Below are 17692 nucleotides of genomic sequence, written 5' to 3' on the forward strand. Positions count from 1 at the left end.
CAAAGCAGCCCACCACCCAGGTAAACAGTGAAATATGACAATTCCCTTCAGGTAGACATTGAACATGTGCCTGCTTTTGTGCATCAGACTGATTATCCTCAGGCTTCATCAAGGAATTTCAGGAGATGGCACAAAGTCTGTTGTGTAGTCATGGTCATGATTCTCCCCACTGTGGCCACACGTTCACCAGGCACCGTCTCTGTGTCACGTGGCAAGGAACAACTCGGCTTCCAGGAGTGCACTGGTGCTGGGTGCCTCCCCCTCACAAAGCACCATCTGACCGGGGGCTAGGCTGGCTCCTTTCTTACCTTTATTCCTTGGCCCAGGCTTTCCAGGGAATTGATATCCAGCCCTTCCTTGCAGGCCTGCAGGCAGGAAATCACCTTCTGACTGTCCATTTTGCCAGGGCGAATGGTGAGACTGGCCAGGCTGCCGTGGAAGAATTGAGCAAATCGTGGCTTGGTGACTTCTCCTCCTAAAAGATAAAGAAGCACCATTATCTGCCCTGTGGAGATTGGGCAGGCAACATTGCTTCATGGTGCCATCCGGCCATGGAGCCAAGGATGCAGTGATTGTGTCCCTTAAACCTGAGTTTTTCCTTCCAAGTGGAGAGTGCAGAGTTGTGAACACAGAATGTCAAGAGGATGTTATTGGCTGCCAAGACCTTGGCACTCCCCAGCTGCACCTATTTAGGATTCTGGAACTTTGAATTTAAAACATTTACTTTCAGAGGCACAGAATGTTTTAAAACAGCAGTCCCCAAGCTTTCTGGCCCCAGGGACCAGTTTTGTGGAAGACAATTTTTCCATGGACTGGAAGAGGGGGATGGTTTCAGGATGATTCAAGCACATTAAATTTATTGTGCACTTTATCTCTATTGTTATTGCATCAGCTCCACCTTGGATCATCAGGCATTAGATTCTTGGAGGCTGGGGACTCCTGTTTTAGAAGACAGAAAGTGCCTTCAGAGTCAAAGCAGGGGAGAGGGAATCTACCGGTGATGAAAGACGTGCTGTGTGTCAGGCTGTCTGCTGGGGATTCCATCGGGGTGAGCCTACAAAGAGGAATCATTGTTTCCAAATGACAGACAAGGAGCCCGGGGACTCAGAAAGGTAGAAGGACTTGCCCCAGGACATACAGCGAAACGCTGGAGCTGGCACTCTGGTTCTGGTCTGTGTGACTGCAGAGCTGGCATCTGCTACCCTGTCTTCATTTCACTGAAAGGCTGGCATGCGATTGACAGGTCCTAGAACCCTGAGTCCCTGGGCTCTGATTCTCATGGAGTTGATTTCATATCTGCTCAAATCCAAGTTCTTTGTCATATAGGGGCTTCCTTGATTCTGTTCTACCTCTGTCCTTCTTCCCCTCACCTATGTCCTTCTACTGTCTGTGCCCAGGTCAGCTCTTCAGCTGGGGAAATTGTTCAGTGTGGCTTGTGTTGCAAAGGCAGCCTGGAAGCTGCCTCCTCCCATTCTCTCCCTCATTTCCCAAAGTTCCCTAATATCAATGCCCCTTTAGGTCCAGTGGAAGCCTCAGCTCCTCCAGGAGCCCCTTCCCACTGACTTCATTGAACACAGACACTGTTCCATCCAGGGGCAGCCTACGTCAATAACCTGAGCTTTGATCTTGTACTTCAGTTTGTTCAGAGAGGTAGCCAACGTGCAGGAAAGATGGATCTGGGCAGAACTCTAGCTTTGCTAATTCTCTGCGGGAAGTTCTGTAGCCTTTCTGAGCCTGCACTCACTTGTAGGGGACACTTCTGGGTTTTGCCTCCTGGTTCTCCTGTGCTGCCTCAGTGGCCCCCTCATCAGTTTCTCTAGCACCTGGAGGGCAGGTTTCTGGAAGGTTCTGCCAGAGTAACACCACAGTGACTTCTCTGCCCATGAGTGAGCGATGCTGTGTCAGCAAAGTCTGGACCTCAGCCTGGGTGGCAGAGGACTCTCCACTGGGGGCCCTGTCTCAGTCTTACGGGAATGGGCATCCTGATACCTGCATTCCTATAGTCTTCAGAGTTCTCTCTTAGCAGCTAAGAGATTATTCTCTCTTAGCTGCTTCATTATTCTAGTGCTCTGTTACAGTCAGTGAGTTTTTATATTTTCTTGTTGAAATTACTGTGTGGTTTCTCTCTTCTGATTGGGTCCAGAATGACACACCCTCTATGTTTGCACACATACTTTTGCTCTCACCCATTCCTCCCCACACTAGATACCGCCTCTAAAGTGCTCAGGTCAGGAAGATCCCACTGCTTCTCCAAGGCCCCTCAAGCTTTCTGCTCACCTTGCCTTCTCCCTGCCCTGAGCCTTGGAACACAGATAGTTCATTTCAGTGCACCTCTAAGAACTCAGCGTTGTTAGTTAATGTACGTGTGTTTCATGTCTTCAAGAGCCTATAAGGGGTGGTTGTCAATTATGGCTGCACATTTTAATCATCTGGGAAATCTTTAAAAGAATAATTGGGACGACCCAGAGGGATGGTATGGGGAGGGAGGAGGGAGGAGGGTTCAGGATGGGGAACACATGTATACCTGTGGCGGATTCATTTCGATATTTGGCAAAACTAATACAATTATGTAAAGTTTAAAAAAAAAAAAAAAGAATAAACTGATTCTGGTGCTGTATCCCACCCACAGAGGTTATGACCTTTTTTTTTTTTATAGAAGTACAGTTGATTTACAATGTCATGTTAGTTTCAACTGCACAGTGACTCAGTTATATATATATATATATATATATAAACACACACACACATATATATATATATACACATATACATATATACACATATATATATATTCCTTTCAAGTTCTTTTCCCTTATAGGTTATTACAAAATATTGAGTATAGTTCCCTTTGCAATACAGTAGGTCCTTGTTGTTCATTTTATATATAGTAGTAGGTATATTTTAATCCCAACCTCCTAAATTATCCCTCCCCCCGCACCCCTCTTTCCCCTTTGGTAACCATGTTTGTTTTCTATGTCTATGAGTCTCTTTCTCTTTTGTAAATAAGCTTATTTGTATCTTTGTTTAGCTTGCACATTTAAACGATATTATATTTGTCTTTCTCTGACTTCCTTCACTAAGTCCATCCATGTTGCTGCAAAGTGGCATTATTTCATTCTTTTTATGGCTGAGAAATATTCCATTATATATATATGTGTGTGTGTATGCGTGTCTTTGTTCAGTTCTTCAGTCATGTTCAACTCTTTGCAACCTCATGACTGTAGCCCACCAGGCTTCTCTGTCTAGGAAATTTTCCATGGCAAGAATACTATAGCAGGTTGCCATTTCCTGTTCCCGGGGATCTTCCTGACTTAGGGATCTGAACTGCATCTCTTGTGTCTTCTGCATTGGCAGGTGGATTCAAAGTCATATATACATGTATATATAACATTATATTAATATATGTGTATTTATATACATACCTCACCTTCTTTGTCCATTCATCTGTCTATCTCCTTTAAGTGAATCAAACATGAAGTCAAGGTTCAGAACCACTGGGCTATAAGCTTCTTAAAGCCAGGCTTCTGCTTACTCCTAAGTGATCTCTCTGCTCTGTGCCACCTGGTGGCTTACTCTTGCCCATCCTCACACATTTCTAGAATTTATTTAAGTCTGTCTCCTGGTTGGAAGGGAGCAGTCATGCATGATTCATTGTAATGAAGACAATACTGGGCAGGTAGTAGGGGAACGGAGGACTGTTGCAGGCACTTTGCAACATGCGCTCATTTATCCCTTTCAACAGCACGAGCCCCTGACCCGGTGTCACTGGGCCTCCTACATGCTGTCTGGCACACAGTGGACACTTCCTAATTGTTGGCTGGATTGAAGGAGATGCTCCAGCAGAGTAGCAACTGTGGCATCTCTCCAGTAGCCACCTCACTCCTGCCCTCTTGCAATGGCAGCACTGAAGTTTGGGGGGTTGACTCGAGTTCCAGGGATGGACTCTATTTATTCAAAACTAATGAATAATTCACCTGCCAGTGTAGGAGGCACAAGAGACACAGGTTAGAGCCCTGAGTCAGGAAGATCCTCTATTTAGTCAAAGCTGGGTTTCCCTTGTAGCTCAGCTGGCAAAGAATTTGCCTGCCATGCAGGAGACCTGGATTCAATCCCTAGGTTGGGAAGATCCCTTGGGAAAGGGAAAGGCTACCCACTCCAGTATTTTGGCCTAGAGAATTCCATGGACTGTATAGTCCATGGGGTTGCAAATAGTCAGTCATGACTGGGCGACTTTCATTTTCACTTTCAGTCAGGCTGTTTTGTCTCCATTGCTCCAGTGACTGAACCAGGCATGGACTTGGGATTAGCCATACCAGGTGAAGCCAATCAGCACTTGGCATCCAAAAAGCCACAAGTGTTGGTCTAGGGATAATCAGGAGATGAAGTTTAACCCAATGAGATGAGCAGAGAAGCTGGCTGGCAGCCTCTGGGACAAGGGCTTCCATCTTCTCTCTAGAAGGTGTCTGGAACCTACTCTTGCTCTCTTTCCCTGGGGATCATTCTGTAAAGATAGAAGGCTGAGAGTGGCTGCAGCCATCCTGCAAGCAGACCGGGGACAACTAAGGCAATGCCTGGAGCGGGGGCAGAGCCAGGAGGGTACAGCAGGCTGAGTGAATCCTGAGTAGACCTCCTCACTGCTTTACTGCAGGATGTCTTCAGCTATGGGAGCTGGGCATCCATCTTTAAGGGTTTAATCTGTTTTGACTCACGCTACCCAGAACATCTTCACATTGGAAATGAATGGACAAGGCTCTATCAAAGTGCTCTGTCCACAGGTTTGACTTTGAGAGATGACCAGAGATGATCTCTCAGGCCATGGCTTTGGGTATGGGGGAGCCAATCTGGGAGTCATTGGGTTTAGGCTCCCGAGGCCCTCATGGTTAAGGTGCCCCTCACAGCCATCAGCATGCTCCTGCCCTACTGAAAGAACACTTCTGTTACCCTGCAGGAAGATGAGTATGAGCCTGGATCTGATTGGTAGACTGCCACACTCCAGGGCATCCAGGTGGTTATCTCTTCCCTGCCTTGTCTCCCACTTAGAGCAGCAGATCCAACAAGAAGTCTCAGTGACTAGGCATGAACTCTGTGCCCAATGCCGTGTGAAGTCCTCAACATACATCATCTTATTGAACCTTCATAGAACTCTTGAGAGGTAGGCATTTCCTCTATGGTTAAAGAGGAACAAATTCAGGTTTAGAGACAAGAAAGTAGCCAAGGTCATCTAAGGAGTAATTGGTGAAATGTAGGCTTCTAGAGAGTGAGTGTATCCATCCATACTCAGGACCAGCTGGTCATTCTGGTGGTACTAGTCAGCCCAGTCTATAGAGTGTGGCTGGTACTATGGAGAAGAGCATGGAGATTCCTTAAAAAGAAAAAAAATAAATAAATAACTAGGAATAAAAGTACCATATGACCCAGCAATCCCACTACTGGGCATACACCCTGGGGAAACCATAATTGAAAAAAAGACTTGTACCCCAATGTTCATTGCAGCTCTATTTACAATGGCTAGGACATGGAAACAACCTAAATGTCCATCCACAGATGAATGGATAAAGAAGTTGTGGTATATATACACAATAGAATATTACTCAGCCATAAAAAGGGACACATTTGAGTTAGTTGTAGTGAGGTGGATGTAGACTACACTGATGTAGTCAGTATAGTGAGGAACCCAGAGCCTGTTATACAGAGTGAAGTAAGTCAGAAAGAGAAAAACAAATACCGTATAGTGATGCATACATATGGAATCTAGGAAAATGGTACCGATGAACCTATTTGCAGGGCAAGAATAGAGACACAGACATAGAGAGCAGACGGGAAGAAGGTGGGACAAATTGAGAGAGTAGTGTTGAAACACATATGTTAACCATGTGTGAAGTGGATAGCTACTGGGGAGTTGCTGTATAAAACACAAGGAGCTCAAACTGGTGCTTTGTGATGACCTAGAGGGGTGGGATGGGGTGGTGGGTGGAAGGGAGGTTCAAGATGGAGGTCACATAAGTATATTTATGGCTGATTCATGGTGATGTATGGCAGAATCCAATACAATATTTTAAATCAGTTATCCTCCAATTAAAATTAAATCGGAAAAAATAGAGTGTAGCTGGGAGAGAGCCCTTGTAGTCTGCCACCCAGAGCCTCTCATCTGCTCACTCACCACTCACCATCCTTTACACTTTCCTGGGTTCCAGAACATCTTCCTACACACTATTTTCACTCAGCAAAACATCCATGTTTTCTACTTTTGACTTAAGAATCCTAGACCTGCGATGCACTCTGTTTATTAATGACACGACTCCAGGAAAGCAATTCAATTAGCATTGTGCAATAGGAGGCTAGCAAAAACTAGAAATATACTTGCACTCAGAGGTGGTTGTGATGCGGGATTTAAAAAAAGAGTGGATACATATACTGAAAAATCTTTCTGTTTAATATCTAGGGTGTCTGCACACACCACATGGCTTCTCTGCTAACATTTAGACATACATATGCTCATGAATTATTGTAAGAAAAGAAAATAACCTGATTTCCAATACAAAGAACCTTCTCCAAATATTTGCAAACACAGATTCCTAAGGCTAGATCGGCACACATTTTTAAAGTGTTTGCTGTTTGCCTAGCATTCTGTTTGATTCAGCTGATGATAAGATAGGACTGTGTTTTCCAGGAGCTCACATTCAGTTGGGAGAATAAAGTATAGACACTGGAAAAGTAAAATAAAAATGTAAGAGTAAATTGCCAGTTCAGTTCATTTCCTAAGGCAGTGCATGATTAATTTCCAAACACATGATATAGAAAATACATCCAACAGATCAGGGGGGAAAATAATAGCCGTGATTTATCAAGTCCCAGGGCTTCCCTGGTGGCTCAGATGGTAAAGAATCTGCCTGCAATACAGGAGACCTGGGTTTGATCCCTGGGTCCAGAAGATCCCTTGGAGAAGGGAGTGGCTACCCACTCCAGTACTCTTGCCTGGGAAATCCCATGGACAGATGAGTCTGGTGGGCTACAGTCCATGGGGTCATAGACAGTTGAATACGACTGAGCTACTAACACACACAGGTGGTGCTAGTGGTAAAGAATCCGCCTGCCAATGCAGGAGACTCAAGAGGTGCAGTTCGATCCCTGGGTTGGGAAGATCCCCTGGAGAAGGAAATGGAAACACACTCCAGTATTCCTGCCTGGAGAATACCATGGACAGAAGAACCTGGCAGGATATGGTCCATAGGGTCACAAAAAGTTGGGCATGACTGAAGCAACTTACCACACACACACACTGGGTCCTTAAAACATGACGATTTCTTCCCCAGGGTATTTTATTTAATAATGCTTAAGTTGCAGGATAGTACTTTTGAGATCATAGTCTGTCTCTTCTGATTTCTTTCATCTTACCCTCAGTTTAAACGCATCTCTGTCTTGTGCTCACTGCTGCAAGAACGGTTGACAGGAGGGAGAGAAGATGGGGCTTGGAGCTGAGTTGCTTCCTCAATTTCATCTCAAGTCCTAAATTTAGAAGGGTGGGGAAGATGTATCTTCAACATCCTTGGAAAATAGAGGAAGGAAAAACCTGCCTTTCCCCAGTCTAGGAGATGATACTCCAAGCTAGGGGGTGGCAGCGGGGGGTGGATGGACAGGATGACAGAGATGCAGAATGAGGGTGAACACCCTGGAAACAGTGTGTGATGCTGGGAGGGGAAGCGAACCTGGCACATCTGGATAGGTGGAGAGAGGGACCAAGCATGGTTTTACAAGGTATGAGAAGCAGCAGAGGTATTTCTGTGTCCCTAAGACAAAGAATTACACAGAGCACTGATGACCCTGAAGGACCATTAATGACTGAGGATCAAAGAGATGGACACCGTTTCAGTAGACACCTGCATGGAAAGATGACTGGAGGCCCCTCAACACCCTAGCCCCTTATACATCCCCCTGAAATCAGCTGGCACCCTAAATGGCAACCCACTCCAGTATTCTTGCCTGGAGAATCCCACAGACAGAGGAGCCTGGCAGTCTACAGTCCATGGGGTTGCAAGAGTTGGACACAACTGAGTGACTAAAGAAATGGGAGAATTCCAAACTTGCCAAGGTTGAATCTCCCCCACTCAGATAGAAGAGGGACTGGAAGTGACACTAAGATGGATGTGGAAAAATGACTTTTTTCTTTGTGAATTCAGATTCTTACCTGCTAAACTACAACTCCTTTTACAGATGATATTTTCACAGCTAGGTAACTTGCCTAAGGCCCAACAGGCAGAAGTTAGTGAAACTCTGATTCAGACTCAGGTTTTGCTTGCTCTCAAGCTTTTGACCTGAGTGCCATACAATGCATATGGCTGGGAGGGTTCAAGCAGAATTTCTTGGAGGATCTCATAATTGGATCTCATAATTGCTTCAGAAAGATGAGGACAGGTTGGGATTGATACAAGGCTGAGGGTGAATGTCCAATTACACGGAGTTCTGTAGACACTGAATGATTTCAGCACCAACTCCCAATGATTTGTGTCAAGTTTACTGGGAAACACAGTTCTCATGAAAAATAATGGTCTTTGGCAAAAGTGATTTAACATAGCTTGTGTTATTCTGAGCCAGAGTTTTCATTCAGCTTTCTTTCCACTGAGAGGTGGGCCCACCAACTATACACATAGCTTTAGAATCAGTAATATTCACTTTCCTCTGAGTAAAAGACCTGTGTTGTGTGAATGGACAAAGTAGCTTCCCTTTGCAAAGTATGTGTGGGATGCTGCTGGTCTTTTTTTTTTTTTTCTTGCTGTCATTCCCACAGCTATTTAGTCTGAGAAGCACATAGAAAGGAGGGGTGGGGGCATATTCCCTCCTGCTTGGGTTGGATGCTGCTCTGTGCATGGCTTGTTGATGGGGATGCCCCTCAATGAACACAATTTCACAGATGGTTAGCTATCAATTTTGAGCAATGCAAATGGTTAGACCATTGGAAATCTTGCTTTCTCTCATTTCAGTGATGGAGATACCCACTGAATGCAAAGACTAAGTGAAGTGTGTAATAGACTCCCATAAACTGTGGCTTTAAAACCTGTGCACAACCCCAGGGTTTAGAACTGTAGTTGTAAGGACTGGTGGTCAGGGATGCTCTGCCCTCAGGGCTGGCCATGACACAGTCTCAGCAGGCTTTCTTGATCCTTTGGTTGTTATGTCTCCGTCCTTCCAGCATTTTCAGTGAACATTTACATGGTGGGTTCTAAGTTCATAAGAAACATATGACTTATGGGATGACCCCAAAAGTCAGTACTTTGGCGTTAGGCACCTAGATTCACAAAGCTGGAATGGCCCTTATATATCAACCAGAATGGCTCCGCCATTCTCCAGGAGCACAGAGGCAAGACACAGTCTTCAAAGACCCAGAGCAAGTAAGCAGCAGCAGTAGCAGTAAGGGTTTAGAATTCTTTTCTGACTCTAGATTCAGCCCTCCTGTTAAACCAAGATGCCCAGTGGGCCAGTCATTATCTTTGGCCTCAGCTTGACTTTGTCTGATCTGGGGAAGAAAGCCCGGGGAGTCCTGGCAAATGGTTTGCCTGTAGATTCCAGAATCTTCTGGCCTTCCTTGCTTGGCTATTAAATGCCATCTGGTTCTACATATCTCTAGAAGCAGAGGTGGGTGTGGCAGTGTAATTAATGCTGTGGGTGACACAGTTCTCGGTGCAAACCAGGCTCTAGGTGACCCTTCCCAAGGTCCTTATGTTCTCTGCGTCTGTTTCCTCATGAGCAAAATGGAGATGATAATCACAGCCACAACATAGTGTTGTTAAAGAAAAGCCAAGCCAGAGCTAAGCACAGTGCAGGAACTCAAAACTAGCAGTCAGTTTTGGTGCCAGCAAAAACCAAGGAGCTCTGAGATGAGATGATGTCATGGGAGTCTTCTCTTTCTTCAGGGGTCTCTTTCTTTTTTTTTTCCTCCCTGCCATAGTGTGTCTCTCAGACAAGTTAAAATGATACTCAGAATTAAAATGGCCTTTTTGCTCTAAGACCCTTGTTAAAATTTTCTAATTAGAATTCTAATTTAGAATGAGATTCAAAGTTTAAATTGTAACTCAGTTATCCTGTTTCCACACATAAATCACCAAATTTTAAAGCTGATTTCATCTGTGTTGTCTTTAGACCAATATACCCTTATGCCAAATGAAATCTAGGGCCTAGAATCATCTTTACTTGATTTTTAAATACAGACAATGCTAAGAGACACTGTGTTAGTCACCCCTGTGTATCAGACATGAGCCATACACCTTTGTCAAAACAAACTCAAAACTGGGGTATAATTCAATAACCAATAATTATTGACCTTCTCCAGGACATAACATAGGAGGAAAGGGGAGGGAAGGGGAGTCTTTGAGAGCAGACAGTCCTTGCTTTCTGCAAATCCATGCCTTAGTGGGGGATAGAGACCTCCATTAATAACTCCAATGAGATGGTTCCCAAACAGTGCTCCAGGAACACTAATCTACACAGAGTGACTTCCATAGTGAAATAAGACTGAGAACCACAGGTTAGGTAATGTCAAACTATTGGTTTCTTGGTGAGTTTCTGAGAGCTTTGAATAAACAAAGGTGCATTGTGACTCTTCAGTGTGGGCCGTGGGGATGGCTTATATGTTTTCCCAAACTAGACCTTGGCCTCCTTGTGGAACCTGGGGGACCCAAGCTTCATGAAGCCCTGGGGAAATTCCACTTGAATGTAAGGCAGACTATGCTAGCACGTGCCTCTCTCTCAGCAGCAGAGACCTCCAGGGATGCAGAATAATTTCAACACAGACTTTATTAAGAGAATTTGTATTAAATTAGACCAAGTTTATTAAGTGATGACATGCGCTCCAGGTATGTACTAATTTTAGTGTCTGGCAAAAATAATGACCTGAAAATGTACACCAGATCTCAGGACCACATGTGGCTCCAATTCCCCTCTGTCTGAGGAACAGATGCTATTGATTACTGCAACTTTCAGCATCATTTCTGCCTTTTTATTACTTTTTTTGGCCATTCGTATTCTTTGCCTCAGCCCCTCCCAAAAGCCACAAATAAGTGGGGTTCTGTGTCTTTTCCTTAACAGAGTCTAATTTTTAGAACTAGCCCCTTCTCTATCTCCTGCTGTTTTGTTCGTTAAGTAGCGGGTAGGACTCAGCCAGACCAGGAGCTAGGGTAGAAGGCCCTCCTCATCCAACACCAGGGGGTGCTATCGTTAGGAAGAGGCAAAGCTGGACGCTCTAGGAAGGCCAAGGTCCAGAGCAGTGGAGGAGAGTCCCCAGCAGAGGCAGAGATGAGGTGGTCGCTGGGGACAGAGCCACAAGCAGGGACGACAGTGATGAGCTCTGCCAAGAGCAGATAAGGCTCAGGCAGGGGGCAGGGTGGTACCTTCTTAAATGCGTGTTTACAGCTATGCTTCTTCAAACACGTTTAGCCATTTCATTAAAACAACTCTAGCTCTGATATCATATAAAATTAGTAAGTCAGAGCTTCTCCGGTTGTCGTGATGGGGGAGAGGTGCTCTGGAGTGTCACCTGCTGGGTCATCTCTGTGGGTGGCGCATCGGTAGCCTTCCTGACTCACTCCCATGACAACTGAGTTATAGGGCCTGGGTGGCTGGACCCAGGGTAGAGGTCCAGACACAAAGAAGATTATATAATTTTTATCACATATGAGTAGAACTTGAATTTTTGTTGTTAGAAATGGATGAATAGGGACTCTAAGGAAAAGGACAAATTAATTAGTCTTTTAAACAATCTTCCCACATGGCATGACCCAGAGAGAGACAAGGGACCTGGTATTTGTCTAAAGGCAGCAGTTTCTCAGTCAGCACAGACAGATTTTGGCCAGGAGAGAGGGTCTGGCTCCATTCTGAAAATGCTGACACAGAGCACAGAGGTGATGGCTAGGTGGCACACAGCAGCCACACAGAGACAGAAGGACTCTCTTGAGATGCAAGGTCCATCCTGACTTCAAAAGCCCTTCCCTAGAATTAAGATATGCTGCCTGCTTGAGGCCATCCTGGCAATATTTACTAAGTGTAAATGAAATCTCATTTTTTTTAATTACTGGAAAAATACCCATGAAAATGAAGTTCCACTGATTACTCTGGCTTTCCAATTCAATCACAGGACACAGTAGACTAATTGGGGCGGCAGAGTCCCGCCCAGCCTCTGAGCTGGAGCCTCTGAGTTCCAGCTCTGAGTTCCCGGGAGCACCCAGCAAGCAGCTGCTAGCACATTATTTTCTATCCCCATTGTTAACCCCCTGAATGGAAATTTCACAAATGGGAACTGGTTCCCTTGCCAACCTCAAAAGTACCTGAAAAACTCCCCACAATTACAGTCCCAAAGGGGCCTGTTCACACAGCGGGCTTATAATGTGTGTATAAGTGGAGTTTGGAAGGCTTAGAAACATGCCGAGGCAAGGGCTGTATTACTGACTATCAATTTCACAGCACTGTGTCCTATTGAAAGACCTTTTGATGTCTCCTCCCAAGACAAAGGGTACTTCCTTCGTAGCTCAGTCAGTAAAGAATTTGCCTGCAAAGCAAGAGACCTGGGTTCTATTCCTGAGTCAGGAAGATCCCTTAGAGAAGGAAATGGCAACCCACTCCAGTATTCTTGCCTGGAGAATGCTATGGACAGAGGAGCCTGGCAGGCTAGAGTCCATGGGGTCACAATAGTTGGACACGACTTAGCGACTAAACCACCACCCAAGACAAAAACATGGCTCCAGGGAGCATGTAAATATTCATGAGAATCCAAGCTCCTAACAAGGCAAGATGCACCCTATGGTCTGGTCTCAACTCTATCTCTTCCTCCTCTCCACTCATTCTGATCCACGCACATTCCAGTGATAGGCACCCTGGGCATGCCAACATCAAGCTGCTCTGCCATGGCATATGCTGTTGCTACCTTTATCAGCCTAGTGAACTCATACTCATCCCCAAAAGCTAAGTTTTAAAGACTTTAAGGGATTTTTCTCCCATGCTGAAAATTCACCAAAGATTATCTTTCCTTTCAGAAAAGATACCTAAATCTTCTCCACGCTCAGAAGCCTGGATGATGAGTTCTCTCCTACAACATCAGCCCCATCTTCCCGTGCTTGTCTTTTGACTGACTCTTTCCCAGGCTCAGTGACCTTCTTTATGACCTAGAGATGGACCTGGCTGGCCAGGGCCTGTCTGTGAGGATTAGTCCTGGGGAAGGGGAGAAGGTCAGTACGTTCAGGGAGCTGTGGGGAAGCTGGAATCACAGAAGCCAAAGTGTACCAAGGTCTTGTGGAAAATCTACCATATAGGGTTTAGGTGCAAGGAGGAGGTAGAGGAGGCAACCAGCAGATGTTTTCAAATTTACACATTCATTCAACTGAAACATGCCAAGCACACTCCAAATGCCTGCACCGAGTCCTTATAATAACCTTGCAATACAGGTATTACTCTAGATAAGGAGATAGGTGAGAAAGTATTAATAGGAACTCAAGGAAGTTAGATATTCTGCAGGTTTCCACTGCAGGCTGGGATGATGGGGCTCAGATGTGGTCCCTGAAGGCTGCTAGGAAGTCATGGTAAGGTTCATGGTGACATGATTAGGGCCCTTTCTTTCTTTTTTAAATTAATTAATTTATTTTAATTGGGGAATAATTTCTTTACAATATTGTGATGGTTTCTGCCATACATCGACATGAATCAGTCATGGGTGCACATGTGTCCCCGCATTCTGAACCCCCTCCCACCTCCCTCCCCTACCCCATCCCTCTGGGTTGTCCCAGAGGACCAGCTTTGAGTGCTCTGCTTCATTCATCAAACTTGTACTGGTCATCTATTTTACATATGGTAATATACATGTTTCAATGCTCTTCTTTCACGTCATCCCACCCTTGCCTTCTTCCACATAATCCAAAAGTCTGTTCTTTACATCTGTGTCTCTTTTGCTGTCTTGCATATAGGATCATCGTTACTATCTTTCTAAATTTCACATACATGCATTAAAGTGCTGTATTGGTGTTTCTCTTTCTGACTTACTTCACTCTGTATAATAGGCTCTGGTTTCATCCACCTCATTAGAACTGATTCAAATGCATTCTTAGCGCTCTTTCTTATGGGCAGCATCCAATCTATGTCCCAAAATATCTGCGGCCTGGCTGTGGCGTCTAGCTGGGGCATGCAACCACATGAGAGGGCTGTTGTTCTAACACTGTGTTCAGTGACTAATGATTCCTGGGCAACCTCTGAATTAGTGCCTTGCTATACTAACTAGTTCCATGGGCTCGTGTCAGATGACACAGTCTTCCTCTCCTCATATCCTGGGGAATTCTGCAATACTGAGGGAGCTCTTATCACATTCTATGAAACGTTTGAGAAGATTTTTACTGTCATGTGATGTACATCAGACTTCAAGTAGGTGACTTCTACTCAAAAATACACTCTTACTCAGCCATAAAAAAAGAATGAAATAATGCCATATGTAGCTACATGGATGGACCTAAACATTATCACACAAGGTGAAGTAAACCAGACAAATATCATTGATAATGCTTATACGTTGAATCTAAAAAAAAAAAAGAGATACAAATGAACTTATATACAAAACAAAAACATGAGAAAGTAGCACTGACATATATATACTATCATGTGTAAAACAGATAACTAGTGGGAAGCTGCTTCATAACACAGGGAGCCCAGCCTGATGCTCCGTGATGACCTAGAGGGCTGGGCTGGGGGTGGGGTGGGAGAGAGGCTCAAGAGGGAGGGGATATACATTACATATAGCTCATTCATATTGTTGCACTGCAGAAACCAACAAACATTGTAAAGCAATTATCCTCCAATTAAAAATTAAAAAAATTAATGCTAAATAAATTCTTTTCGTTAAATAACAAATATATTTAAAAACTGGGAAAAAAAAAAACCCAGATACAGACTTACAGACAGAAAACAACCATGGTTATCAAAAAAGGAAAGAGGGGAATGGATAAATTAGGAATTTGGATTAAAATATACACACTACTATAAACACAATAGATAATCAAGGACCTACTATTTAGCACAGGGAAGTCTACTCAAGATTTTGCAATAACCTATAAGGGAAAAAAATTTGAAAAAAGAAGTGTGTATATATATATACATATATATATATATATATGTATATATATAACTGAATCACTTTGCTGTATACCTAAAACTAATACAACAATGTAAATCAACTATACTTCAATTAAAAAAAAAATACACTGTCTTCCGTTGCCTCATTCCTGCTTTGTCTTCTTCCTGGGTTTTGTCCCTAGTGCTCCCAGGGCTGCACCGTGTGCCCTTCTTGCCATCTTCTCTTGCATGGAGCTGCCCAGAATTTACTCTTTGTCCCAACCCAGAGGGGTTTATGTCTCCCCTAGAGGGAGCCAGTCCTCCCAAGTCATAATCTTGTACCACAACCCACCTTTTTCCTCCACCCCCACAGCAAATGGTCAAGGTCTCAAATCTTAGTAACCCTCAAAGAAGGCATCATCAGGAGTTTGAGGAGTCATCTCCAAGTACTGATCTGCTTATTTGAGGAGCATTTTACTTCCCCTCTGGTCTCTCACTGATACTTCAAAGAACCCCAGCTGTTAAAGGGAGCAAAGACAAAGATGCTCACAAATCTGAGTGGGGAACAGAAAGGCTAGATGCACGCTCAGAGAGCTGGCTCTCCTACTTCCAAAGAGGTGATGAGTCTGGGCTGGGGACTGGAGGAGAAGCAGCAGCAGAGGAAGTGACTTCCCAGAACAGAGAGTCGGGATCTTAGACAATTTGAGTGGGAATAAAGAGAGATCCTTGGCTCCTGACCAGTGTAGAGAGCAACAGAGCCAACTGGCAATTTTTTATACCAGATTCCACTTGCAGGCTTTTCTTTACACAGCCCCAGTTTGAAACCAGATAAGGTTCCAGAATAATAAAATGCATTAGCAACTCAGAGGCAATTCTGAAATTGCTCCTGTTGATCTAAAGTCAAAATCTGGTCTCAAGCCAAGTGCTTTATTATTACACAAGGTTAGAGCTTGGATTCATCCTTAACTTTTTAAGTCCTGTTTTATTAGTAGGGGATACTATATTTTCCTGGCTGAAGCTCATACCACTTGCTTTGCCCTTTTCTCTGCCTGTACGTTTGATGGACTGTACACAGATAGGCCAGGGAGAAGGGCTGGACCTAAGGGTTACCTTGCCAACAAGCGCCGACTGTCAGTTGCATGGCAATGTGAGATGGATGAATGGGCCAATCGTTAGTCACCAGGTATGGTTCATACGTTGCTCCATCCATGTATAAGGTGACCACAGGAAACTCCACATTGATGACATAGTAATGCCATTCTTTGTCACAAATCTAGTGAAAAGAAAGAGAAGCAACACTTAAAATTGAATATGCAATAAAACATCCAATAGACTTTTATTCCAATTATGAAAGAGGGAGAAGAGACCTTTAGGTTAACAATGTTTATTGCAAAGAACTCAGTGAACATAATGGCTGATATGCACTGAGGTTATAGAAACGCACATCAGATATGATGGAGCAAACCATGGAATTGAGGAACACCTGGGAAACTTATCATTGGGTAAATATCTGACTATGGAGATTATCTTGGTCGGCAAGTTCTGGTGGACAGGTGGGGGTGTCAACTTAAATTTGCTCTGTGTGAGCAATAGTGAGTGAGTGAGTGAGTGAAGTTGCTCAGTCATGTCCAATTCTTTGTGACCCATGGACTATAGCCTACCAGGCTTCTCCATCCATGGGATTCTCCAGGCAAGAATACTGGAGTGGGTTACCATTTTCTTCTCCAGGGGATCTTCCCGACCCAGGGATCAAACCCAGGTCTTCTACATTGGAGGCAGATGCTTTAACCTCTGAGCCACCAGGGAAGCCCAAAAATGTTTTTCAAAGCTTGAGGATGGATGGTGCTATAAAAAGCAAGATGCTAGACTGGAAGTAGAAATGAAGATGAAGATAGAGAAGGGGCAGAGGAAGGGAAAAAGAAAGAACAAAATAGAAGAGGAAGAAATTAGGAGTTATGAGCACGGACAAAGCAACAGACAAAGGAAGAAGGAGTTTCATAAGAACAGAAAACCTTCAATTCCTTTGTCTCTATATTAATGCTTGCCCAAGGAGCTGTTGTAGTCTCATGCTCCCTTCAACTGAAGCAAAATAAATTCTAAGACAGATAGTCTTCCCAAGAAAATTCAGCTTCATCCCTCCTTAGAGTCCCTGGGAAGCCAAAGAAGGATGACAATGAGTCCTCCTGGCTGAACTTGGTACAGAGCACACTCACATTCATGTTTGCTCATAATTTTAGTACCTAAGACTTTTGGTCTTAGACCTGGGAACCAAAACCTAACCTTAATGGGTGGGTAGAGACATTTGGAGCCAGGATAAAGTCACTATTCCTGACCTCAAGGTACTCAAATCCCACTTGTTGTTCAGTCGCTAAGTCATGTTTGACTCTGTACCTCCATGGCAGACTCTTCTGTCGTTCACTATCTCCCGGAGTTTGCTCAAATTCATGTCCATTGAGTCGGTGATGCTATCTAACCATCTCATTCTCTGTTGCCCTTTTCTCATTCTGCCCTCAATCTTTCCCAGCATCAGGGACTTTTCCAGTGAGCCAGCTCTTTGCATCAGGTGACCAAAGTATTGGAGCTTCAGTTTCAGCAGCAGTCCTTCCAATGACTA

At 44.2% G+C, this 17692-nt stretch overlaps 1 protein-coding gene across 2 annotated transcripts in view; it reads right to left on the reverse strand.

Annotated features, from left to right (window-relative positions):
* The window catches only part of CLSTN2 (calsyntenin 2), a 742362-nt gene that overhangs the window by 35144 nt on the left and 689526 nt on the right, over window positions 1-17692 (reverse strand). For both annotated transcript variants that reach the window (XM_070375497.1, XM_070375500.1), the window contains exons 9-10: window positions 16189-16351; window positions 309-475 (exon numbers count right to left, since the gene is read on the reverse strand). In XM_070375497.1, the coding sequence (XP_070231598.1) occupies window positions 309-475; window positions 16189-16351 (330 nt within the window). The remainder of the gene's footprint in view (window positions 1-308; window positions 476-16188; window positions 16352-17692) is intronic.

The sequence above is a fragment of the Bos mutus genome, chromosome 1, assembly GCF_027580195.1.
Source record: "Bos mutus isolate GX-2022 chromosome 1, NWIPB_WYAK_1.1, whole genome shotgun sequence".
Lineage (NCBI taxonomy): Eukaryota > Metazoa > Chordata > Mammalia > Artiodactyla > Bovidae > Bos > Bos mutus.